Source organism: Coniophora puteana (genome assembly GCF_000271625.1).
Source record: "Coniophora puteana RWD-64-598 SS2 unplaced genomic scaffold CONPUscaffold_1, whole genome shotgun sequence".
NCBI classification, from domain to species: domain Eukaryota; kingdom Fungi; phylum Basidiomycota; class Agaricomycetes; order Boletales; family Coniophoraceae; genus Coniophora; species Coniophora puteana.
The window spans coordinates 4,023,864-4,048,193 of record NW_006913053.1 but is presented as its reverse complement, the minus strand read 5'-3'; the positions used below and the strand labels follow the sequence as shown (position 1 = coordinate 4,048,193).

Here is a 24,330-nt window from a genome sequence, read left to right as displayed (position 1 = left end):
TGCAGGTAACGAGGTTCGGCATGCGGGCGAGGACGTCCAGTAACCTGTCCAGGGGGATGGAATACCCCACGTATTCGTATAGGAGTGTGAGCTCTGTGAGCTGCAAGCAGAAGCTATGGACTAGCCAGGTTGCATCACCAATGAAGGCGTTCCATGTGAGAGAGGTAAGCCGAGGTAGTATGGACTCGAGCGGCCACGGATCGAAGGGCCGTGCACGAGTGAAGTCGCGGGAGTGTCTGATATCTAGCCGCTCAAGGCGGGGAAGTCCGATGTAGACCAAGTGCATGAAGCAGGCTAGCGTCTCATCTTGAGCGACGACGCGGAGAGCCTTCCAGCGGTGTGCATGGTCACGCATCAAGGTGGCGATCGGGACAGCGAGATGGGGAGGGAAACGTCCCGTCTCGACGAAGGCGATCGAAATAGGCAGGTCGGACGAGTGGCGCAACCACGTCTGGATGATCTGTAGTGCTTCTCCGATCCAATCGTCCCAGTATACCGGAGACCCGGGGAGGTCGATGCGGAGCGACGTCCACAGGCTGGGAAGGGAGTTGAGGATCGCGCGCCAGGCGCTGCATACGAGCCCGAGGTGAAGCGGAGGCACGCGTGCGGACGCGGGGGTCGGGCAGAATTCGTCATCGGACTCGGAAATGAGGACGCATTCTTCGAAGATGGCGCATATGATCTCTGGTGGGAGTCTATTTGCTATTGATGGAGATGAAGAGCGCGATGGCAGCGATGATGACAGCATCATGGACTTAGAGGTATTGTCTGGGGCCTGGAATAAATAATGAGTAAATTCTTTAAGCAAGATAAAGCTGATGGTGTTCACCCTTGCTTGAGCATAATCCATTGCGCATGTCTGGATAGAAGGAGCCTGGCCGGCGGAGTGGCATGATCAGGCTGCCAAAGTCCACAAACTCCGAATTCGCTGGCGTAGGATAGGCCGCTACGCATCTTATAAAAAGACCGAAAGGTAGTTCGTAGGTGAAGTTTTGCGAAATAAGCATGGGCAGCACTTTAACAAGTGAGACAGCAGTAATAATGTCACCGGTCAGGCGAGATTGCTTAGAAAATGTCGGAAGAACAGAGGCTGAAACGATGACATGACATCGAGATATTTGGGAGACGCGGCTCAAAATGCAGACTTCCGAACTCCGAACGAAGTCGATGCATAATGTTTACTTCTATTTGCACAACTGTACAGTTGCCTTTCAGCCACACTTGCCATTCTCTGCACAGCGTCACCACAGACCCGCCAACCCCCCGCCGTCAACATGTCCAGCGATCTCCAGTGGTACCTTATCCGCGTACGTGCAATCAGTCGCTCAGGCGACTCATTCCTGAGAAAACCGCGTTTTGATCGACCGATTGCGGACAGAACTACAACTCCTACCTCGTGAAGAAGGTCCCCGAGGGCCCCATCTTCTCCCGGGAGCCCGTACGTCTCTACATTCTCCTCGGAAGGGGAGGGCATGCTGACTGTGCGTATAGGGCAACCTCCGCAACCTCCACTCGTACAAATACTCTGGTCTTGCCAACAAGAAGGTGCGATTGGGCACTCCAAATTCGTATTAGGGAGTGGGAGGCTGAACGGGCGCGCTTTTATATAGGCCATCGACATCTCGGACTCCGGCAATGGCATCAAGATCACGACCAAGAAGACCAAGTCCTCGCCACAGGCTGTCCGCGGTTCACTGACCTCGACCACCATCCGTAACCGCTCTGGCGGACGCCGTGCTCTGGGTGCTGCTGCCCAGCTCACCAAGCGGGGATACCGTGGCGACCTCCGTGCTGTGAGTACTCGCTCATTGTCGTTTCATCTACCCCCCTTCGCGACGGACACTGGTTCGCCGAACGCACTCTCGTTAGAACCCGCTGGAAACCACCGAAAGGTGTATGAAAGTTGGGCGTGGACATGTTTGCAAGATAAATGTACCTGTCGCTTTATACTTTTGGGCTACGTGGTTCTTTATTCACCTGCGCAACCCATGGTTTGGCGACTTACATCCTTCCCCTTTTTCCATTGTTATATTTTCGAACCATGGCTGGCCTATGCGTTCGTCATTTACTGACACGTTGACCGTCCAGGCTGCTCTCGGCCGCACCTCCGCTCTCGTCGAGGCTCAGAAGGAGAAGAAGAACCCACCACAAAAGAAGGTCCGCGGCAAGTACAGGGCTGGTGCCGCCGACAGCTCTGCATGATCTCTTCCTCGCTCTTTGCTCTCGCATACACACACCCATGCCACCATCATGACAAAAGCAGGCAGTCCATGTTCTGTATGTATATACAGTTCTTTATACATTCGTAGTCCGATGAGGAGATGCGTGTTATAAGTGGTAAGTGGTGCAAAATGGTACACTAAGTGATACAAGGTTGCGCTGTGCAAACCGTTTGGTGGTACAAGTCAGGTTTTTGATCTGCAGCTGACGTCCAATTTATCGTCTTCAACTCTTCGACACCAAGCTCAAGTTTCCCAGATGCGTCAGACACTGAGGCCCTTGCCCGTAGGCTGGGCGATCCTGCCAGCAGCGCCAAACATGACCTTGGCACCATTGGCATCCTTAGTAGGTCTGGTAGCATCGGCCTTGCGTTGGACGCTTTCCTTGAGTCTCTTGTCGTCGTGAGCCCCGTGATGGTGCTTCTTCTCCTTCTTGGGAGCTTCATCCTCGTTGTGGGGCGGCACGTGAGCGTGTTCCTCGCCGGGTGCGGCAGGTCGGGGGTAGTCGGTGGTAGGTTCTGCTTCATCCGATGCAGCAGCTGGCTGAGGAGGTCTACAAGCATACATTGTGAAACAACATATGGTTAGGAAAGGCATATAGGGACGTACGATGCGGTGTGGGCCTTGGGCTTGGAGGATAGGGAGAGCCGCCGCCCGCCGACTTTCACTGGGTGACCATGTTAGATGTGTGCGTAGTTTTAGGGGCGTCAGGGTGACTCACTGGCAGGTGGGTGCTGGGCAGACAAGGCTTCGGTCATGGTGGTGTGTTGTGCGATATGGATGGCCGGGCTCGTAGAAGATGGGACTGAGACGAGAGACGTTCTTAAGGTCCCCCCGTTTACCCTGGTTTACCCCACACCGGAGCTTATAGCGGACCTTCACGCCGCGTCAAGACGGGTCGAGACAAGGGCAGGCTCTTTGGCTGCCGGCTGTTGCCGGGGGCTGTATGCGCTGACGACTGGATGTTGTCCTGATGCTTTCGTCTCCCACATCGTCTCAAAGCAGCTTCGGCGGAGAGACAGCTTATCGACGCAACCGCTTTGACGGATACGCTGTCAGGTCCTCGTCGGCAGTCCATGAGTCATCTGGCGAGCCTCTTTCGAACGTCAGCGGCGGTGTAGACAGTGTGCACAGCCCCGCTCGGATGACTCTTTCCAGACCTATATAAGCCTAATCAATCAAGCGAGGTTTAGAGATGAAGGTTATCGAGTTTCGAGATGGAAGATAATGGTGTTATGGTCAGTCGTCATCCTCATTTGCCTCGTCGCTTGAGTCATCACTCAACTTCCCCAGACCCTTGCACCCGTGCACCGTCTCCCTCCTGAGCTGATTGCGGCTATCGTCTCGTTCAGACCTAAATCATCTCCCTTGCTTCAGCTTGGGCACGTTTGCAGCACATGGCGATATGCACTTCACTCGACACCTTCACTTTGGACGCACCTCGCTATCAAGCTTCCACCTCAAATAGACGACGACTGGATGGACACCGTCAACAATGCCGTTTCGCTTCTGGGGCTATGGGTCAAGAACTCCGGTCAACTCGCCATTTTCTTCACGCTGATTGAGCAAGGAATATGTGCCCATGACCCAATGCGTCGGCTTATATATGCACTACGGCAGCACTCGACAAAATGGAGCGGCCTCAAGTTAGTCGTTTGCAAGTCGACGTATGATAGCTTTCGGAGACGTCTTTTTGGAAGTCGTCTCCAGTCCCTTAAGCGGCTTGTGGTTGACATTATGAACGAGGAGTCAGCATCCTACGAATCCTCTACTTTTACGGATCATCTCGTGTTCACGCCTCACCTAACCTCTCTTATGCTGGACAATGCCCACGCGGATGAGGAATACGTACCTACTTTGACTTGGGCGCAGATGACGGAGCTTTCTCTCAACTTCAACCTCTCCGTCCTACCGTGGCGTTCATTTGTCCACCTGTATTACAACTCTAATCTGATCACGGATGTACTCTCCCAAACGACGAACCTGGTCACGCTCAGCCTGGGCTTGATGGAAGATTTCGACGACAGTCTCGAAGTTGTGTCCAGCCCTCATCAGATTGTCCTCCCGCATCTCACGACTCTGCGCCTCCGTCACACATGCTTCCGCTCACGGCTCCACGACTACTTCGACCAGCTGACGCTGCCGCGGCTCGCGACGCTCGAGATCGACTCTGTCGCGCGGTTCAAAAACGGACAGGGCGAGCTGGGTGCTGAAAGACTTTGTGCCCTGATCGAACGCTCGGGGTGCAGCGTCCGTGACATCAGCACCGACGGAGGCGCGCTCGTCTCACTTCTGGAGCACTGTCCGGAGCTGCGGCAGCTGGCGTTCTTCCCTCCGCGGAACAACATCTCGAGAACGTCGTCGTTGGAGAGTCTCCTATTGTGGCTCACTCCGAATGGTGATGAACATCTGAATAGTATGCGGCTTCCCCAGCTGCGGAGCATAAGCTTGGGCTCGACGTACCGCGACGCGCCGTTTGATGATATCATCGATATGGTCAAGGGGCGGGCCGCCGGGGGCTTGCAGAAGTTTATGCTGATGCTGGAGTACCTTCCGCTCGTAGATCCGGGTCGGAAGAAGGAGGTCAAGAACCTGGAGGAGAGACTGGAGGAACTCTGCGAATGCGGCGAAGGCTCGTTCGAAGGCAAGGTAGATGTCGTTACTGTTTACCAGCCAGCGTACATCTCGATTGAATAGACCCGCGCCTTGCGATAGTTGTAGTATTCAATTGTTCAGCAGAGCGAATATTTGTTAATCCCTGCTGTTGTCCTGGTGTGTGTTCTGAAAACTGCCCTTCACCGGAAATGATGAAGTCCCAGAACTTCTTTGAATCCAGGGCGCCTATTGTTCCGGCGGCAGAGAATCGGACGTTGCCGAATTTTGTACAAACGAGTTTCGACCAAGGCTTGGCACCCCGCAACCGTCGTCTGCCTATCATGATGTCGTCCAAGCTCTGCTCAAGGGCTCCACAGAAGAATGCTCGTCACAAGGGTCAGAGCTGCTCACCCAAGCATAATTTCTTTACAACGCTATACCACAAGCTACTACCGAATGGACACCACGCGAACATCGAGTAACGCACGAGGCAAAACGCATTTCGGCCAGTCGACCCCGTTAGCCGTGATATGTCTGTATTACTCTCTCCCAGCTCCAATGCGACCGGCGTCCTCCTTAAGCCTTCGTATCGGGAACCGCCGCAACGGCTGCTTTCTTTTCGCTGGCATCTTCTTTTATGTAACTAGAAGATCTGTCTTCGTAACTCTTCCAGTCGCGTCTGATGGACACTCCGGTTCTCGGAATCACAAGACATCAATTGATGGAGGACTGCGTGCTCGAAGGAACACGCCAAGTGATATGTATTGAGGATCCGTGTATAAGAGACAGACGACCACGACCGCGGTCGTTCCATCCATCCACCATCGTCAACCGCTTTTTGCCCACACAGTCCTTCTCGTAGTCAATGGCCTCTTTCCTCGTTTCTGCCCTTCTCGCCTCTGTTGCGGTCGCTTCACCCTTGACAGGTGGCGTGCCCACCAATGTCAAGGTTCTCTCAGCCGAGGACCCCGCCTACGAGCAGCTGAACTCCAATTGGGCTGGTGCTGTCCTCCGCAAGGACGGGGTGAGTACGCGGCTTCCTCACAATACTACTTTGATGCTCATCCAGCTTCACAGGGTACCTTCCAGGCCGTGACTGGCTCGTTCAAGGTTCCCAAACCTACCGGCGAGGGCTCCGCGGCTATCTGGGTTGGCGTCGACGGCATGGATTGCGGTGTAATCCTTCAGACCGGTGTTGATGCCAGCATCAAGGGCGGACAGGTGTCCTACTCGTGTAAGTACACCTTCACGCGTTGCCGGCCCGTATGGTCATGCTTCCTAACATCCACCTTCCTTAGCTTGGTACGAGTGGTTCCCTGACCCTTCCTACACGTTCGACAACATCGACTTCGCCGCCGGTGACGATGTCACCCTGACCGCGACCACGCACTCGACGACGACGGGAACGGTGACGATCGAGAACAAGACGAAGAACCAGAAGGTGACCAAGGACGTGAGCTCGACCTCCGCGCTCTGCCAGAAGAACGCGGAGTGGATTGTTGAGGACTACTCGTCCGGCGGGCTCGTCGAGTTCGACAACTTCGGCACTGTCACGTTCACGAGCGCGACCGCTACGACGGGCTCTGGCAGCGTCGGCCCCGACGGCGCGACGATTGTTGATATCGCGCAGAACGGCACGCAGTTGACGCAGTCGTCGGTGGCGAACGGGCAGGTTACTATCAAGCACACGTAGAGCTTCGTAGCGTTTGTCGCCGTGTTTTAGCCTTTGCGTGGACAGGACATAACTTATAATAAACTATACATTCCTTGCTAGCGGTTCGTCGACGTGAGCTCGCACTTGTACCGTTGCGTGGATGGTTTGAATGTGGGGACACCTCCCGCGGGCTTGACAAGAGTTTGCATGGTAACGTCAAGCTTCAAATTAAAGTAATGTGGCAATACATTTGCCGCCGGCCCGAGAGCGATGTTGAGTTCATGCAGTGCGGCGATGCGGCGCCAAAACCCTCTTGACTTCTCAATGACACCATTCACTGCAATCTACTACTCAAGAGCAGGCTACAACCAGCTTCAGAAGTCCTGCGAAACCTATAGGTATGATTCGCAAGGACTTCTACGTGCGAGCACTCTTGTTGCGGACGTGAATAGTGCTCATCACCTGAACGTCTGAGCGCGAACATTCAGCTTTGATGAGAGCTCTTGCGCTGGCAACATCTCGCAGCGTCCGGGACTTTCCCCAAAACTGCCAGCTGACCATGTGTATGCCAGTGTGCGCCTCCAATCATCATGCTGCATATCACACTGGTACTGATGCAGTACTCACAGACTACCCCGCTCACCCGAATTGAACCAGCGAGCCTTGAACAAGCCTTCTGGGCTCGCCATGTCCTTGCCAACCTGACGACCATTGGTAAGGCTATTATTGCTTGTGGCCAACTACCGGGGGTGGTGGCCACCAGTGACACATATCCTTGTAGTCTAACTTTGTGTCTCCCAGCCAGCACCCTCGGCAGTGGAGCGCTCGCACATGGCGAATTGTATGTCACGAGTGATCGTCGGTTAGGCGACACTGAACGACACATAGATTCATGATGTGCATCACTGCGAACTCGAAGGGATTACGCTTGGTGCTACACAGGAATCACCCTGCTGTTCAGGAAGACGGTGACGACAACGCGAATCTCGTTGGCTCAGTATATAAGCTTCGGAACCGCTGATATTCGAATACACACATCAATCGCCCTCGTGCGAAATGGCCTCCACTCTACTGACTGGCGCTCTCCTTGCCTCCTCTGTTCTAGCTTCGCCTCTGACAGCCCAGGTTGGTAGAGTCGCCCCTGGATCGGCATATGACGTCGACCAGAACGTCTGGGCTGGCGCTGTACTCGAACAGGCTGCAGTAAGTGTTATTCATGGATGTCCTATATCATTCTTGACTTAGACGCATCTCGCCGCACAGGGAACTTTCCAGTCTGTAACTGGTACATTCACTGTCCCAACACCGACGGGTGAAGGATCCGCTGCCATGTGGGTCGGCATCGACGGTGTCGGCTGCCAGGTCATTCTCCAGACGGGTGTCGACGCCACTATCGACAATGGTCAAGTGTCGTACTCATGTAAGTGCTTCTTACCCGACCTCACCAAATCGACACCGTATTGACCTTTTCTAGCGTGGTATGAGTGGTACCCCGACCCGTCCCACACCTTCGACAATATCAACTTCTCGGCAGGCGACGTTGTCACTTTGACCGCGACCGCTCACACCACCAACACCGGCACGGTGACGATTGAGAACGCAACCAACGGTCAGAAGGTGTCGTCGGACGTGAACTCGACGACGGCGCTGTGCATGCAGAATGCGGAGTGGATTGTCGAGGATTATATCGGCGGCAACAGCCAGGTGTCGTTCGACAACTTCGGCACTGTCACATTCACAAACGCACAGGCTACGACGGGCTCGGGCGCCGTCGGCCCCGATGGCGCGACGATCTACGAGATTGTGCAGAATAATGTGCAACTGACGCAGGCTTCTGTACAGAACGGCAATGTTGTTATCAGCCATACGTAATCGATGTTTTGGTTCAGACCCTTCTTAGCTGTCTTTGACTTAGACCGTGATAACCTTCTCGTTGCATATTGTGTTGCATGAACGTGTTGCAGCATCTCGAGCAGCGCCGACTGCCACTTGAGCGAAGGCAAAGATAGGAGCACGACCCCATAAAGGGCGAGGTTCACCAGCACTGCCACCAGCGCGTCTTTCGCCTTTCTGTTCTTCTCGTTGCGAATGCGGTGACAATGGCAACCAACGTGTGGCAGCCAACCATGCGCTTGCATTTCGTATGTTCTTCAGGTACACGAAAGCAGCCCCTCGTCTGTTGCACAGTCATTCCTTTTGCCATCCTGCACACAAATGTCGTGGTCTTAAGTGCGTCACTTGTTGCCGTGCGCGTTCAAACGTTCACCTTTGGATCTTAACTGTGACACCATTCCAGCGCTTTTGATAACTCAAGAGTTATCATCGTTGATACTTCTGGACGATTCCGTCACTCCAGTTCTGGATTTCACCATGACCTCGCCTTGAGTCTGCGTTAGCGCCTAGTGTGCCTGTCGACCTCCGTCAGCTCCTGGTGTTGGTATCTGTCAACTTGCTGTCGCCATGTGGGCTCGAGGCCGCTATAGGCTGCTTGAGTGGGCATCTTGAGATACGGTCTCACCTGCCATCTCCCCCTGCCAATTGCGACGTGCATACAGCCGTCGTCGTGGAGCTCCACTTCCTCCGAAATGACTGTCACGACTTCGCCACTGCAATGGGCTACAGTCGCTCTGGCGGTTGAGGTCGTGCCGCGGGCACAGCGAATAGGCCGTCGCATGGTCCAGACGTCTTCAGCGGTACACATCATTGCTGTGAGGTATAAAGCTCTCATGGGCAGCGAGCACGACCAACACCAACGGTACTACTCTGCCTTCGTCAACCCCGTCAGCCATGGCCTCCTTTATTGTCCTCGCCCTCACCGCTAGCGCCCTCGCCATAGGCCACCAGGGCCAGGTTGTGAAGATCAACCCAAAGAATGGCAACGCCACCTACGACGTCCAGTCATCCAACTGGGCTGGCGCTGTTATTCAGGCCGCTCCTGTACGTTACCCTTTGTCTCGTGATAGGATCTGTGCAGTGCTTTTCTGACCTTGCTCTTTATCTACACAGGGTACCTACCAGGCCGTCACTGGCACCTTCACGGTCCCCAGCTCCTCGGGCTCGGGCTCCGCCGCCATCTGGGTCGGTATTGATGGCGCCGGCTCTGACTGTGGGGTTATCCTCCAGACTGGTATCGTCGCAAACAGCGACAACACCTACTACTGTAAGCTTCAACTCAGCGCCTGAGTGGACCTCCTGATCTCTTACACACCGCATCCTCCCACAGCCTGGTACGAGTGGTTCCCCGACCCATCCTACAACTTCAACAACATCAACTTCGCCGCGGGCGACGTCGTGAAGCTGACCGCGACCGCGCACTCGACAACGACGGGCACAGTGACGATCGAGAACCAGACGAACGGTCAGAGCGTGACGCAGGACGTGAGCTCGACGCACGCGCTCTGCCAGGAGTACGCAGAGTGGATCGTCGAGGACTACGAGGTCGGCAGCGGCCAGGCGCAGTTCGACGACTTCGGCACCGTCACGTTCTCCAGCGCGCAGGCGCAGACGGGATCGGGATACGCCGGCCCCGACGGCGCGACGATCTGGGATATATGGCAGAACAACGTGCAGCTGACACAGTCGTCGGTCCAGAACGGCAACGTTGTCGTCAGCCACACTTGAGCCGTGCTGGGTGACGGTCGCTGTTGATGGCGCTTTATGAGTTATGGAATCGTGATGGGATGCGTTGTTGTGTTGTTTTGCAGTACTTTCGGGGCGATTCTTTCTCTTTGGGTAGAGCAATTGTATACACCATTGTAAAGTGTATCTAGGACAATAAGTTATGTTAAGGGGAACACATCATGAAACATGAAATCACATAACTTTCCAACTGCGCGGCCATGCATATCACGGAATCACAATTTACAGTCGTTTTCACATCGATAGACCAGCTTCTGCTCTCGTAGAGCGCAGAGCCTTGTTTAGTGGCATTGAGATTAGCAACCTATTTTCCCCATGGGATACACAACCAGTTCAGTGCTGTCCTGCAGCTGTTCTCTCGTCCCCCTGCGCTTCGTTACTGCATTCTGGAGTACTATTGACTGATTTTGCTTGGATATGCACGCTACCTACACCTTCGAATATCAGACATAACTTGTAAGCCGTGAGACTAGAACTGAGGTTTGTCATTGCTTATTTTTGCTCGAAGAACTAACAGGCTGGTAGTTCTGAGTGATTCACGGGCTCGCCCATCCCTAACTCCATGCTATCTCCATGTTAGGGACTCTGACCCTCCCAGTGCATTTGCGCACTCCGACGGGGCTCCCAAAGTAAACGGAGATTCTTACCCCACGTGAGCAGAAACTGGTCAATCGATATGAATACAATTGTAGAATACATCTGAAATGACACAAAGTCGCAATACTAGATCAGAGCAGTGAAAATGGAGCTCTCCGCACCATATAACAATCAAAAGACCGCCTTCGTCTCCCACTACCCCTACTCCGACACCGAAGGAATAAGCTCCCGATTCCGAGGAACAATGCGACACTCGAACGCTTTCGGATGGCTGCACCGACAGCACATTAAACACATAATCCACAGGAATAAAGAACCAAAAAGGCTCACGTAACAATCCCCGCATTCGCAGCCTCATACACCAGCTTCACCTCCCTCCCGTCCTTATCCAGCGGCGGAGCGATCGAGAACGCCGCGAGCACATTCGCGACCGTCAAGTAAATAGCCTGCTCGGCGAAGTGTTGCCCGGGGCACACACGGCGCCCGAAGCCGAACACGATCTTGCGCGGGTCTTGTTGTGGGGCTGGGCCGAGGAAGCGGGTGGGGTCAAAGGTGAAGGGGGAGGGGTAGAGCGTTGGGTCGTGGGCGATTGCCCTGGGGAAAACCGTCAGAGTTAGTTCTTGTGTAATGAGGGGTGATTTGGAAGTGCTATTGTGTTACCAGATGTTGGCGGTGACTGTCGAGCCCTCGGGGATGAGATAGCCCTCGTACACGTCGTCCTGCATCACGCGGTGAGAGAGGCCTGTTCACCCAGATATATGAGTCCTTCGAAATGGGCAGCAAGCGAGGAAAGTGCGGACCAAGGGGGACGACCGGTGCCCATCGGATCAACTCGAGCACGAGCGCGTTCACGTACTCCGTCCTGTCCCTTGCCTCGAAATCGGGCAGCTTCTCTGTACCAGCGATGGCGTCGAGCTCGGCCTGTGCGCGCGCTTGGACCTCGGGGAAGAGCGCCATGGCGAGGAAGAACGCGGTTGTTGCTGCGACTGTCTAGGAACGGCATTTAGCAACAGACAGTGGCAAAAATGGGTGATGGAAGAGATTTACTGTATCAGCCCCGCCGACATATAGACCTGCGCTGCAGTACCGCACTATCTGCTCGAGATCCGGAGTGACCTCGCGCCCGTCCTCGGGTAGGAGATGGTCCGAGCAGAATGAGGGCGAGTATTTGCCGGTATCCTGCGGGAACGTTCATTATATCAGTCAGCAAAGAAAAGTAGGTCAAAACATCAGCGAAGAACTAACAATAGCATTCTTCGCCCACTGGTACGTGATCTTGTCGAGCTCCAGCAAGCGTATCCGGGCATCCTCGGCGACGCGCCTGAACGTAGCGCCCGGGAACCACGAGGGGATGAAACGTACTGAATCGCGGCAGTCAGTTAGCCCGCGTGAGTCATGGATGAAACGCATGGGTCTCAGGGGCAGAGACTGGTTCACTAAAGGCGAAAATACGCACGCCAGGGGAGGTACTCTACGAGCCACTGGCCGGGTTGCTGGAGCTTTGAGCCTGCGGAGAGCCCTTCGTCGAGCGTGCGCACGAAATAGTCGTCGTCGCCTGTGACTTTCCAGCCGTAGGCGAGGTCGAGGATGACGGCAGCCGATTGTCTGCAATACTTTAGCACGCGCACAACAGCCTGACTCGACGAGAGACAACTAGCACTCACCTCTGCAGATGCTTCACGAACTTGCCCGGCTCCGCCGCCAAGCCCCTGAGCAGCACCCTCGACTGCTCCTTTTGTAGCTCCTGGTACGCCGTAATCGCGCGCGGACGCATGCTGGATGTCATGAGACGACGATATGAACGAAAGTGCGGGTGCGTGTAGGGGATGCTGAAGGCGACGAGGCGGCGCTGCGCGAGCTCGGTGTACATCCAGAGCGTCGGCCGGTCGGAGTAGATCGAGGCGCGCGACTCGAGGAGGTCGGTCACGGCTTTGAAGGTGTTGAGCACGACGATGCGCTTGTTGGGCACGCGGAGCATGAAGATGGGGCCTGTGGTGCATGTCAGGTTAGCAGCTTGGACTGAATTTGTGGATATGGGCGCACCGTAGATCTTGGCCCACTCTGCGAAGACCCGCCATGGTTCTGACCTCGGAACGTCCTTCAGGTTGCCGATGAGCCATTTGCCGGGGGGACCAGGAGGTTGAGGTAGCTTGCGTTTCTTGGAGACATAGACACCGTAGGCAGCGATGACCGCGCTAGCGAGCACCAGCATCGCGCTCGGCACGTTCGCCGCCTGGAGCACTCTTGAGCCACTACTGCTTGAGAAGGCCATGGTTGTGGTAAGAGGGCAGATGAGAAAGCAGGGGGAGCATATGGCTCTTATAGGGGGCGCTTGCGGGCGGATGTTTTGTTTTGTCTGTCGAGAGAATGTGTTGACGAGGATGGCAAACTCGGAGACTCAATTGACGTCGAGCGTGAGTCTACTACTCCCTCCGCCGGCTTGTCGGCTGATAAACCCTCCGAGTCGGAAGTAAATCTCTATCATTTGCACCATGTGAAGAGATGGGTATCTTGCTTTGTAGTCTTTTGTAGTGGTAGATTGTCCTAAATTGTAGCAGCGCCTGCATGGTTGCACATGGCATGACAATCAAGTGTTTAACGCCAGATACTCCGGATGATAAAGGTAATCAATCTCTACGACGCTCTTCAGTTGGCTGTCCTGATGAGCGCCCTTTAGACGACTCTCAAGCGCACTGATCACCCCATCGCGCTCGGGACTGAGAGCTGACCCACACTCAAGTGTCAGCTTGAACGTTTGCAGCCCTTCTTCCCCACGCGCGATGCTTGTTCTGGAGCGTGCACACACCATTTCTCCTATGTTTCCAAGGTGTGCATGCTCGTACGCAACTCCAAGCTCGAGGTTTTCCAGCTGTGGAAGCCACAAGAACGTCGCCGGCGGCACATCATTTGGGGTAAGCCGCTTCACAAGGACTCCTACTGGATCGTCTTGAGGGCCTTTGACAGCTCTGAACACGACCATCTTGATTGCGTGGCAATTCTCGAGCATACTGACGACAATCTCGCCGTGGATATGGATCCGGTCCACGATGAGCGTCTCCAGCTGGCATCCCGTGAGTGCAAGGAATGGGACAAGCAGGGAAGCTCCCCAGTCCCAGATAGAGTCGATGAACCTCGCAACAGCGTCGATGTGAAGGGTCTTGAGTTGCGGCGCTCTGACGTTCATAATGAACGCTAGGATCTCCGAGTAAACGAAGACGCGGCGAAGGCGGAGAGTCGTGAGGAAGGGCAGGGGGATCTCGGTGGATGCGAGGGCAGCATCGTCGGGGCCGTCGTTGTCCGTAAGACCCAGGCTGAGCGTTTTAAGATTTCGGGTTAGCGAGAGGATCTCTTTCACGTCTGCGTGGGTGTAGCCGGTCCAAGAGATTCGACTGGGGTCATACATCAACGATAAGTCGGTGAGCTGAGCCCATCCCGACTCCGGAAGATGCGACATGTCTAACTGGTCCATGTCGATTGAGAAAGAAGTGAGCTGGGGCGCGAGCGCAAGAGGTTGGTCATGATGGGAGGCGTTGGGAAAGACGGAGATGAGAGCCACAGAGAAGTGCTTCATAGAAGGAAAGGTGATATTGAGTAAGCCGAAATGCGTGCCACGGAGCCGGTCGAGGGTCTCTTCATGAACCGCCAACGACATACTCTTCCACTTGTCGCTGTGCAGCCGAAGCACATAAACAATTCGATGCCAATGTTGATTGGGGATATAGCCATGATCACTGGACTCGTCTCCTTCAATTAAAGTTAGAGACACCGAGAGGGCGCCGGATCGCTCGATCCAGAGGCGCAACTAGGAGACAACTTCGTCTGTGAAGATCGTCCATGGGATGCTCTTGCGATTGGTGAAGTCGAGGACGAGCGAAGTCCATAGCGCAGGCGTTGCGTGAAGGATGGACCGCCAGCGACCACAGACTTGGCCGAACTTGAAGATCACGGACTTTACTACCCCGAGCGCTCGCTGGCCGCTCTCGTTGATCGCTAGCTCGAAAATATCGGCGACGAGCTCTGAGGGAAGCTGGTGAGTGAGTGAGAGAGTGACATTTATCTGGCTAGCGAGTTTGTCCGAAGTTTGCTCCATATCTTCTAGTTTGCCGTCCATAGTTGTCCTCCCTTCTCTAGAAGATATCTGGCATATCAGCTTTCATGGCCAACAAGTGTTGATGAATCTCCCTTACGTTCTCGAGCCCTCTGTTCGGTGGTAGGGAGGATTAATTACGGATTGTCACCAACTACTGTCGTCGATTAAAGGACCTCGTTATGTATCCGAGTCAGTGTCAGGTGGCGCTTCGAGACTATGCAATGTTGACAGCAAGCGATGCACGTTGCAGCTTCGAATACTATGAGCTCCCGACGATCGATTTAAGCAAGAACTATGTCAGTGGAACTTGAGATAGTGAGCCGCATGTAGGTTCAAATAGGTTCAAGTTAGTTGCGACATCGTCGCGAGTGCCCTACGACGTTTGTTCTTGCGCTTTTAGTCGGCAATATTCAAGCGGAGTTTGGTCTGTCCACCTTTGCTTCCGCTAGCTCCACTTACACCCATCCTTGATACACGCAAACACAGAATGCAATCTCTGGCGCTCTCGACTTGCTTGATCACAATGAATAAGGAGAAGGTATCGCACTGTCTGGCGCATTGTTGACCTGTGGCCCAATCCCTTTGTACACTTGGCGCACAGGTTTCGCTTTCCTTTTTCTCTCTGTTCGAGGCGCTTACACTTCATCAGGCAGTGCATACAACGCGTCTCTCCTCCCACTTTATCATCGTGGAACTCTTCAACTACACATGCGACGGATCGCGCAAAGCATTGGACGCGTGCTCTGCGCGGGAGATACTCTAACGACCTCTGAAAGCTCCCAGTCCCCATCGATACATGTGAACGACCCAAACAACCACCAAACACCAACAGCATCTCAGCCTCCTGAGTCCGGCCCTTTATGCGACATCTGCTCCAATCTAGATTTTCACGCCATCCTCCGCGACGGTGTCTCGCAGCACAACCCCGTCCCATATGACCTGCTCACCAACGTCCTCGGACGCGCCGCCTCGCCGGGGACCTGCGCGTTCTGCTCGCTCGTAGGCGACCTCGTCCGCCGACTATGGCTCCTCGACACCCCGGGATGCGCGAGCGTCGACCTTTCAGGCATCACATTATCCCTGTTTGCGCTCACGTGTGGACACGTGTTGGGCCCTGTGCCCCATAGCACAGAGGAGGAGCGCCGCGTCGGGCACCGGATATATGTCCTGCCCTCGGAAAGACCAGCGGAGATTCTACGTGCGGCTAATAAAGCGGGAAAGGCGCTCATTCTGGAGGTGCAGCTGATGCAGGAGGACGCACATCGCTTTGGGCGGGACCGGGTGCTGCATGGGCGGAGGATGGGCGATGTCGTGGATATAGAGTTGGTCAGGACGTGGTTAAGGGTATGCGAGGAACAGCACGGAGAACGGTGTAGGGCGCCGTGGTGGGCGGCGCCAGCGTTGCGGGAGGATCTGCCGAAGGAAGTGAGGGTGTTGGATGTGCAGAAGATGATGCTCGTCCCTGCATCAGCGTCTGCAGACAGTCGATACCTCGCTTTGAGTTACGTGTGGGGCTCGCCGGAGGTATGCGACCACAACTCGTACTGGACGACTTCGGCCAACCTGGAAGAACGGATGAACAAAGAGGGTGGTGTACCCCTCGAGAAGCTGCCGGCGGCCATCACTGATGCCATTCTCGTCACCTGCGCACTCGGGGAACGATACTTGTGGATTGACGCCCTCTGTATTGCTCAGGACTCTCGGGACGACAAAAAGGTCCAAATTAACGTTATGGACCAAATCTTCCTGCGTGCTATCATCACCATTTTCGCCACTTCTTCTGCCTCATCTGGCGTTGCGTCATCAGCAGCTGCGCCCTTTCCCGGTCTGGGACCAGGCACGCGCGAGGCCACGCAGAGAGTGCGTGTCGTGAAAGGTCTCAGACTCTGTGCACCCCTACCAAGGGCTCCCGAAGCGATATCGCAAACGATGTGGAACACGCGTGGCTGGACTTACCAGGAGATGATGCTCGCCACACGGCGGCTGGTCTTTACGCCACACCAGGTGTTCTTCCAGTGCTCCGAGGACACGTTCGCCGAGGACGTCGTCACAGAGCCTATCCCCAACCCACTTCCGTCAGCTTCGTCCCGGGCACCCAAAGTCAGATCTCCATTCCTCTCCAGATTCGGCCTTACGTTTGGATGGCGTAAGTCACAGATGAACTCCGTCCCACAGGATCAATGGGCGACGTTTTCGAAACGCCGAACTCCGCTGAGCGACTACCGTACCGCGCAGCTCCCGCGCCTCCGCCGGCGCTGGGACGAAACGTACCCGCAGTGGACGGGCGTGTACATGAGTGCTGTGGAGGCCTACGCGACGAGGGGCCTGACCAACCAGTCCGACGCGGTGCCTGCGTTTGCGGGGCTTGCGAATATGCTTGCGCGGGCGTTCGGGCTTGTAGATGCGGGTGAGGATGGCGTTGTCGATCCGGCCAAGGCGTATGTGTATGGGCTTCCTGTCAGGAAGCTCGATGCGATGCTCTTGTGGCAGCCTAGACCAGATGCGGCGCTCGAGCGGCGGATGGTCGATGTCGGGGGGCAGAAGCGCGTCGTAGCGCCGAGCTGGAGCTGGGCGGCGTGGAAGGGCGAGGTACGCTATGCCCATGATCAGCAGTACGAATCAATATACGATCCTATTGGCGGGGCCGATGTCGGGGAGTCCATGGTGCGTGCTTGGTTTATCGTTGAAGGCAACGGCGATACCTCGATAAACCCCGGCACCACCAATGGGAGGCTGAAGCTAAGGCGACTGAATGTGGCGCCAACCCCGCGCCGCGCTATCAGCCCTGATTCTCCGAACCCAGTGTACACACCGCCAACGAACGAAGATGCGCCTCATCTTCCGTCGCCGAAACTTTGGTCTGAGCGAGGCATTTGCGCGGGCACGCTAGTGTTCCGCACAACTGTTGCACGGGTGCTTCTCGAGCGGGAAGAAGAGCCACACGCGGAGGGTATCACAGTTGCAGGGAAAGAACACTGTTTCTTTGTTGCGCATATTATCTCCCGCAACGACGGCGAGCTTGACCGCGACGCAAGCCTTGCCAGGATTGGCCGTGTGATTCTCCCGTGCACACATCCTCAGAGGGCAGAGGTAGATTTGGCTGTCGTGGGGAGGAGCGAATATGTGAAGAAATCGCTGTGGGATCCTGAAGGTGGGAGGGACAAGTACGCGTGGTTCTTTCTTTACGTGATGGCCTTGTCTCCTGCTGCGGAGGAGGGGGTTGCGAGAGAGCGGATAGGGCTTGGTGTTGTGTTGGATCGGATGTGGGGAGAGGCAGGGCCGAGGGAGGAGGTTGTGTTGTTGAAATAAAGTAATATCTCACTTCTTGCGAAGGATTCCTCGATGGATGCGTCGATGCGCTGAAGCGAGGTAAATAATCGATATAACGGAGTCAGAAAATACATATTACGGCGATACTCCTTGTCTTTGCCAGAACTCGCCCACAATGGTAGTGGCCAGCTTTTCAGTTGCGTGTTGATTTACCAGGAACCCTTTCATCTCCCGCTTGACCTCGACCTTGCCCATTCGCGAGCACAGATTGATGGGTGCCAACAAAGTAAGCTACACATGATATGATAACATAGTCCATCTAACCCAACGCGAATAATAAGTTTATATCTAGGTTAAACCTCTATATGTCACCAAAACTTCCACCTCCGCTGCCGTTCGGGCCCTCTTCCCTCGTTCTCCTCTAGCACGTTGTTCTCCCTGATAACCTTCAAGAACACGCTCTCCAGCGTCGCCTTCTCCACTGTGTACTCGGAGAAGTCGCCCTGCTCTGCCAGGATATGGAACAGCTGCGCTAGCGACAGCGATCCTCTGCTGGCGGTGGCTTCTGAACCTTCCTGTCCATCCTGGGTTTCCGAGGATAACTGCTGCGCCTCTGCCGGGTCCTGGTGTATCGGCACCTCGAAGCGCGTGGCAACATCGTCAGCCAGTCGCGCGCCGGGTATACGCGCCATGAGCTTCTGCGCACGGAGGACGTCTTCCCGCGTCGGGCACGAGAAGTGGACTTGGTATGTCGCGTACCGGCTCGCGAGGCTCTCTGTCGTGCCTACAGCGAGGATCTGCTTCGAGATGATGCCCACCTTGTTGGCAAGCGCCGAAGCCTCCTCCATCGAGTCTGGAGAGACGAGTTCAGCTTCTCGACCATCTGGTTTATTGCAGTAGACTCACGAGTAGTAATCACAACAGCCTTCCCAACCGCAACCGCCCTCAACGTGCCCCACATCTCGCGCTTGATCTTCGCGTCGATGCCCGTCGAGAACTCATCGATCAGCACCACCGACGGGTTGCCGATCAGCGCAATCGCGAGCGCGAGCTTGCGCTGGTTCCCACCGGACAGCTCACTCGCAAGTCGGTCTGCATATTGCTCGAGCGCCGTCGCGCGCATCAGCGCGCTCACGTTCTCGTTCAGCTCTGGCCCACGCACGAGGCCCTTGAGCCGGCCGTAGACGGCAAGGTGCTCGCGCACGGTGAGCTGCGCGTCGATCGCTGTGAACTGCGGGCAGACGCCGAGCGCGAGACGCGCGCTGCGCGGATGGTTCACGACGGAGACGCCTTTGATGAGGACGTCGCCTGCGTCGGGAACAATGTCGCCGCCTGCAAGCACATCATAAGCGCTTCTGTATCGCGACTAATGAGCAAAAATGGGGTGGACGCACGGATCATGTTGAACGTCGTCGTCTTCCCCGCCCCGTTCGGACCCAACATCGCGAAGATCGTGTCCCTCCCCACACCGAACGTCACGTCGTCCACGACCCGGCGCCCGTCGAACTCCTTGCTCACATGCAGCAGCCGCAGCGAGTCGTCTGACGTCTCCACGGCCCGCGCCTCAGCAGCAACGTCCGCGTGGTTCGCCTCGCGCGCGGCCTGCTGTGCGTCGAGCCGGGCTTGTTGTCGCGAGGTCTTGAGGAAGCGCCGCGGGACGAGCGAGCCAGAGTCGACCCAGACGAGGATGCCCATGAGGACGAAGGAGTAGATGATAAGATACAGGATGGGCCCGCCGTAGCGCATGATGACACCGAGGGAGTGTGTCGTCACGGGGGTGGTTCCGTTGCAGAGGAGCGAAAAGAGATTAACGGAAACGAAGGCAGCACGCATGACGCTCGCTACTGGGGAAAGGATCGAAAGAGTGAAATCTACGCAGAGGGTTAACTATCGCTGTCCATTGATTGAATCAGATGATACGCACGAATGATCGTGATTATTTGGTTCGCCGATGATGTTTTCGCGTACGTGAGGGTCAGCAGATATCCGGCAAGGTAGAGCTGAAAAAGCATTCATCTTGAGCGAACAAGTACCAGCTACAGTTCGTCCGCACTCACAATGTACATGATGATCTGGTAACCCGCAACAGCAGCAAACGAAGCCAGCGGCGACGTCATCATCAATGACACGCAGTACGCAAACAGCGCGCCCGTGATCCCATACAGCACCAAAATCACCCACTGTCACCACATCGATTAGCATTTTATTCTTTTATTGACGAAAATACCCATCGAAAAGTCACTCACGAAGAACCCAAGCCCGTGGAACTGATTCGACACGCTCGCAAAGATGATAATAATGACCGTCGCGAGCACAACCGAGAAAATCGTGTCGAACAGCAAGTGGCCGAGCCACAGCCCGATGGGGTCTGAGAGCCCGTTGGACAGCTGCATCGCCTGCACGGCCGAGCGCCGCTCGCGCGAGACGTAGAGCGAGAAGAAGGCCGGGAAGACAGCCTGCACCGCATACAAACTGTCAGCCGCTTTGCGTTTCGAGCCTGGGAAGACGCACCATCGCAGCCCCAAAGAACGCGATCCACTTCAGATCCACGAGCGTGCCCGCCGCAATCGGCGGAAACGCCGCATAGTTCGCCATAATAACGCTCGGCGTGCCCGCCGTGTCCCCGCTCGCGTTCAGCGCGCGGTTGTACAGCACGTTCGTCGCGAGGTTCATCATCGTGGGCCCCATCAGGCCCGGCGGGCTCGCCTCCCACGCGACGAGCGCCGCGCCCGTCGTGGTGTCGATCGACACGCCGCCGTTCGTGATGTTCATGTAGGAGTCTTGGATCGTCTGCACGAACGACGCGTTGTCTGCGATGTTTCTTACCGGCAGGAACTCCGTCGCGTGTCCGAGGGTGCTCGCGATTCCGGGCGGGGCGGTGAGCACCTCTGCGGCGCTGCCGAATGCAAACGCGCGGAGGGGGGAGAGCGGGACGAAGAGCGGGATGACGGTTTCGTTCTTGAATTGCAGTGTGCAGGAGGGCTCCTGCCCCGAGAGGTAGAAGAGGGGGATGCACGAGCCACATACGGCGACGAGGATGACGAGCAGCGGGGTGAGCCACGAGCGCCGCGCGACGAGCGTGCGTTTGTGGAAGATCGTGAGCGCCTGGCTGAGTGTGCTGCGCGGGCGGCCGTCGGTGAGCGCCATCGCTGCGCTGGCTTCGACCTTGGGCGCTGCGTTCGTAGGAGGCACGGAGCCGACGTCTGTGTCCGACGTGGACTGGGTGAGCGACTTTTCGCTGGTCGAGTCGCGTTTTCCCTGCTGGTCCATGAGATCGAGGAAGATATCCTCAATCGTCGTGCCCTGCACGTCGTAGCTCGAAATACCGTAGCGCGTCTTCTCCACCTCCAGCATCTGGAGCACCACCTCGACGACATTCGAGTCCTTCGACTGGAGCTGGTACGACGCCTGCGTCGGCGCCGGCTGATACAGCACCGCACCAGGCGCAATCCCACGTACCCGCGCGAGGACATCACGCGGCCTCGCATCCCCTCCCTTCTCCTCCTCGGCAGCTCCAGCGTCACCCGCGCTCTCAAACGCCACCTGCACACTATAGCCCCTCCCCAACCCCGACTTCAGCGCAACCGGCGTCCCCTCCGCCACAAGCCTCCCCGGCGCCTGCAGAATCGCGATCCTATCCGCCAACAAATCCGCCTCGTCCAGAAAATGCGTCGTAAACACCACCGTGCGCTCGTGCCTTACGCTCGTTAGCGTGCGCCACAGCGCCCGGCGCGAGAGCGGGTCCACGCCGGACGTGCACTCGTCCACGAGCACGATGCGCGACCCGCCGACGAGCCCGACGGCCAGCTGCAGCTTGCGCTTCTGCCCGCCGCTCAGCGTCGATGCGTTCGCGTGGATCTTGGACCCGAGGTCGCAGTCCCGGAGGAGCTGCGCGTAGTCGTCGGCGTGCTCGTCTGTTGCTGCTGCTGTTTCAGACATAGATGCGCTGGATGGCGAATCGGAGTGCTTGATGGCGCGCCAGACGCGCAGGGTCTGGTAGCACGTGAGCTCGGGGAAGAGCACGTTCTTCTGCGGGACAATTCCGAGTGTCCCGCGCGGGGCCGCGTCGCGCCCGCCTTCGAACGTGATGGAGCCCGCGCTGCGCCCGAGGAGGTTGGCGATGATGGAGAGTGAGGTGGATTTGCCGGCGCTGTCACATGCTTCGTTAGTATGATGCACGTATGCAAGCGAGAGGAAGGTGAGGTACACACCCGTTGGAACCCAACAATACAAATATTCCCGACTTGGGAATGTCAAGCGACAGATCGCTCACCGCAGTAACGGACCCCTTCTCGCGTTTGAACATCGACGCAGGGAAGACCTTGCTGAGGTTGCGAATCGAGATGGCGACACCGTCGGGGTGGGGCGGTGCCTCTTCCTTCTTCCGCCCCCGTAGACGCGCCCACAGGCTGAGCTTGGGGTTGCGCGCGTCGTACAGCCTGCGTTCCCAGAGCGCGCCGAGCCACGGCCACAGGAATATGTCGATCTACGAGGGGCGGCATTATCACACAAAGACCTCATATCAACAAGAAGAAGATAACGCACAATAGCAGCAACAAGAATCGGCAACAGCGTCACCCCCGTATCCGGATCCGGCCTCGTCACATCCGTCGCCATCAGATGGTTCTCCCATCCACACATCGCCCTGATCGCAAAAATATAGAACCCAGGCGGGAACACGAGCGTGAACACGAACGCGGCGCCCGTGCTCGCGGTGTAGAACACGAGCGCGAGGATCGCGAGCACGATCGCGGCGAACGTGGACACGACGGCGGCGAGCTGCGGGCTGCGCCCGAACGGCGCGGCGACGAAGAAGGTGTAGGACGCGAGCGAGAGCCCGAGCAGGAGGTGCACGGCGATGACGAGCCCGACGTTGGTTTTGCTGAAGATGCGGTAGTGCCAGATGATGGAGACGATGATCCATGCGGGGAGGTACGCGAGGGAGAGGGAGATGTGCCATGATCTGGTGGAGATGGGTGAGCTCTGGGATTGCAGGGAGGGGAAGTGGGGAAGACGTACAGGATTCGGGCAGAGTCCATGAGGCCCATTGCTTTCATGTGGCTGGTGATGAGGTTTGCACGCTCGCCGGTGAATGCTCCGGGGAGTTGGTATGAAATACCGATGTAGCAAATAAATCTGGCGACCAAGTGATGAGTTGACTGCGGTGCCCTCAGACATCGTTACTTACAATGCGAGTACAAGGAGGGTTCGTAAACCGCGTATGTAACCTGAGCAAAAAGTCGTGTTAGCGGGCTTCATTGGTTCCTATAGCAGCAACACTCACTAAGGCGGGTGTTGGTCGCCTGCTGCTCATTCGTCTCCTGCGTATACGGCCACTCAAGAGGCGTCAGCACCGACTGCCCCGACCGCAGCTCAATCAGAGCCTATGATACAAACCATCAGACTGGAACACAAACAAAAAAACAACCACGCACCTGATCAACCGCCCACTGCAGCGGCAAAATCCTCTCCTCAAAATCGCTCGTATGGCTATACACATTCACATACACCAGCCCACCATCCGCGCTGATCGTGTAGTTCACCGCATTCGTGTCCGTGGGCGACGTCGGGAGGTAGTTGAACGCGAGCGCGGCGTAGCACTCCGAGTAGAGGTTGAAGTTCTGCGGGCACTGCGCGGGGATGTCGGACGGGTCGGCGACCTGTCGCACGGCGCGCAGCTGGGCGGGGCTGAAGTCGCGTGTGATGTAGGACATGATGTCGCTCGCGGAGGGCGAGCTCGAGCTGGAGGTTGCGTCTGCCCATATGAGGGAGAGGGAGCCGTCGAATTGAGTGGTGAAGTTGTAGACGGGGACGGGCGAGCCGATGCCGTACTGAGAATGTATTCGTTAGGAATTAAGATGTGGGGTAGGAGGTATGGACGCACGTTATTGGGCTTCATGAGAAAGGTCTGGGCGACAGCGAGAAAGATACCATAGGCGACCGGAAGGATAAAGCATCGCACTACGTTGAGCTGTGACGAGAATATGGACTTGAGAAAGCATAGAGACGGAGAGAAAGCTGCTTACGAATGGATGTTTGCTGAGGATGATCCAGTTCTTCCAGAAGAGGGCAGTGAACTGCCGCAGAAACAAGCCAGGCATCGTTCTGCCTGTTGACCGGACGAAAGAGAATGTTACAAGGAGGAGGGCATGGGGAAGAGAGAAAGTGTGGTCTTGCACAGGTGTGGATGGGAGTGACGGCGATGCGGCAACGGCTGCCGAGTCAGGGGCAACCACTTCCGTCGGCTGCAAACAACGCGTAAACAA

General features: G+C 56.2%; 10 protein-coding genes across 10 annotated transcripts; 6 read left to right on the top strand and 4 right to left on the bottom strand.

The window, feature by feature from the left end:
- Positions 1 to 1,214: 1,214 nt before the first annotated feature.
- On the top strand, positions 1,215 to 3,038 carry CONPUDRAFT_134534 (ribosomal protein L28e). Its single transcript, XM_007765660.1, has 7 exons — positions 1,215 to 1,307; positions 1,379 to 1,438; positions 1,492 to 1,545; positions 1,611 to 1,793; positions 2,089 to 2,772; positions 2,829 to 2,886; positions 2,941 to 3,038. Exons 1-5 carry the CDS (start codon positions 1,275 to 1,277, stop codon positions 2,200 to 2,202), a joined length of 444 nt encoding a protein of 147 aa, XP_007763850.1. The 5' UTR covers positions 1,215 to 1,274; the 3' UTR covers positions 2,203 to 2,772; positions 2,829 to 2,886; positions 2,941 to 3,038.
- Positions 3,039 to 3,220: 182 nt separating this feature from the next.
- CONPUDRAFT_161888 (uncharacterized protein) lies at positions 3,221 to 4,976 on the top strand. Its single transcript, XM_007765659.1, has 2 exons — positions 3,221 to 3,457; positions 3,513 to 4,976. The coding sequence occupies exons 1-2, from the start codon at positions 3,437 to 3,439 to the stop codon at positions 4,914 to 4,916; spliced, it is 1,425 nt and encodes a 474-aa protein (XP_007763849.1). The 5' UTR covers positions 3,221 to 3,436; the 3' UTR covers positions 4,917 to 4,976.
- Positions 4,977 to 5,679: 703 nt separating this feature from the next.
- CONPUDRAFT_116513 (uncharacterized protein) lies at positions 5,680 to 6,591 on the top strand (the record flags this gene model as incomplete). The annotated part of the gene is made up of 3 exons (XM_007765658.1): positions 5,680 to 5,838; positions 5,892 to 6,048; positions 6,113 to 6,591. 3 exons carry the CDS (start codon positions 5,680 to 5,682, stop codon positions 6,505 to 6,507), a joined length of 711 nt encoding a protein of 236 aa, XP_007763848.1. The 3' UTR covers positions 6,508 to 6,591.
- A 1,152-nt stretch (positions 6,592 to 7,743) lies between these two features.
- CONPUDRAFT_96686 (Aspergilloglutamic peptidase) lies at positions 7,744 to 8,334 on the top strand (the record flags this gene model as incomplete). Its single annotated transcript, XM_007765657.1, has 2 exons — positions 7,744 to 7,888; positions 7,943 to 8,334. Coding segments are annotated over exons 1-2 (483 nt in total), but the record flags the coding sequence as incomplete, so codon positions are not given.
- A 749-nt stretch (positions 8,335 to 9,083) lies between these two features.
- On the top strand, positions 9,084 to 10,089 carry CONPUDRAFT_161886 (concanavalin A-like lectin glucanase; the record flags this gene model as incomplete). The annotated part of the gene is made up of 3 exons (XM_007765656.1): positions 9,084 to 9,405; positions 9,475 to 9,628; positions 9,692 to 10,089. Exons 1-3 carry the CDS (start codon positions 9,256 to 9,258, stop codon positions 10,087 to 10,089), a joined length of 702 nt encoding a protein of 233 aa, XP_007763846.1. The 5' UTR covers positions 9,084 to 9,255.
- A 412-nt stretch (positions 10,090 to 10,501) lies between these two features.
- CONPUDRAFT_96682 (cytochrome P450) lies at positions 10,502 to 13,003 on the bottom strand. Its single transcript, XM_007765655.1, has 9 exons — positions 12,748 to 13,003; positions 12,369 to 12,693; positions 12,161 to 12,309; positions 11,950 to 12,065; positions 11,752 to 11,883; positions 11,505 to 11,694; positions 11,365 to 11,446; positions 11,035 to 11,298; positions 10,502 to 10,975 (listed from the first exon to the last, which is right to left on the bottom strand). The coding sequence occupies exons 1-9, from the start codon at positions 12,974 to 12,976 to the stop codon at positions 10,906 to 10,908; spliced, it is 1,557 nt and encodes a 518-aa protein (XP_007763845.1). The 5' UTR covers positions 12,977 to 13,003; the 3' UTR covers positions 10,502 to 10,905.
- Positions 13,004 to 14,105: 1,102 nt separating this feature from the next.
- CONPUDRAFT_161883 (uncharacterized protein) lies at positions 14,106 to 14,815 on the bottom strand (the record flags this gene model as incomplete). The annotated part of the gene is made up of 1 exon (XM_007765654.1): positions 14,106 to 14,815. One exon carries the CDS (start codon positions 14,813 to 14,815, stop codon positions 14,507 to 14,509), a length of 309 nt encoding a protein of 102 aa, XP_007763844.1. The 3' UTR covers positions 14,106 to 14,506.
- Positions 14,816 to 15,502: 687 nt separating this feature from the next.
- CONPUDRAFT_44578 (HET-domain-containing protein) lies at positions 15,503 to 16,822 on the top strand (the record flags this gene model as incomplete). Its single annotated transcript, XM_007764259.1, has 1 exon — positions 15,503 to 16,822. A coding segment is annotated over one exon (1,320 nt), but the record flags the coding sequence as incomplete, so codon positions are not given.
- A 577-nt stretch (positions 16,823 to 17,399) lies between these two features.
- Positions 17,400 to 17,956, bottom strand: CONPUDRAFT_79410 (uncharacterized protein). The gene has a single exon (XM_007764677.1). The coding sequence runs from the start codon at positions 17,867 to 17,869 to the stop codon at positions 17,681 to 17,683; it is 189 nt and encodes a 62-aa protein (XP_007762867.1). The 5' UTR covers positions 17,870 to 17,956; the 3' UTR covers positions 17,400 to 17,680.
- A 381-nt stretch (positions 17,957 to 18,337) lies between these two features.
- Positions 18,338 to 24,208, bottom strand: CONPUDRAFT_79409 (P-loop containing nucleoside triphosphate hydrolase protein). Its single transcript, XM_007764676.1, has 15 exons — positions 24,091 to 24,208; positions 23,949 to 24,035; positions 23,500 to 23,895; positions 23,349 to 23,448; positions 23,253 to 23,292; positions 23,084 to 23,200; positions 22,610 to 23,027; positions 22,276 to 22,550; positions 20,576 to 22,214; positions 20,311 to 20,520; positions 20,122 to 20,244; positions 19,989 to 20,064; positions 19,459 to 19,935; positions 18,971 to 19,396; positions 18,338 to 18,917 (listed from the first exon to the last, which is right to left on the bottom strand). The coding sequence occupies exons 1-15, from the start codon at positions 24,163 to 24,165 to the stop codon at positions 18,433 to 18,435; spliced, it is 4,944 nt and encodes a 1,647-aa protein (XP_007762866.1). The 5' UTR covers positions 24,166 to 24,208; the 3' UTR covers positions 18,338 to 18,432.
- Between the last annotated feature and the right edge of the window lie 122 nt (positions 24,209 to 24,330).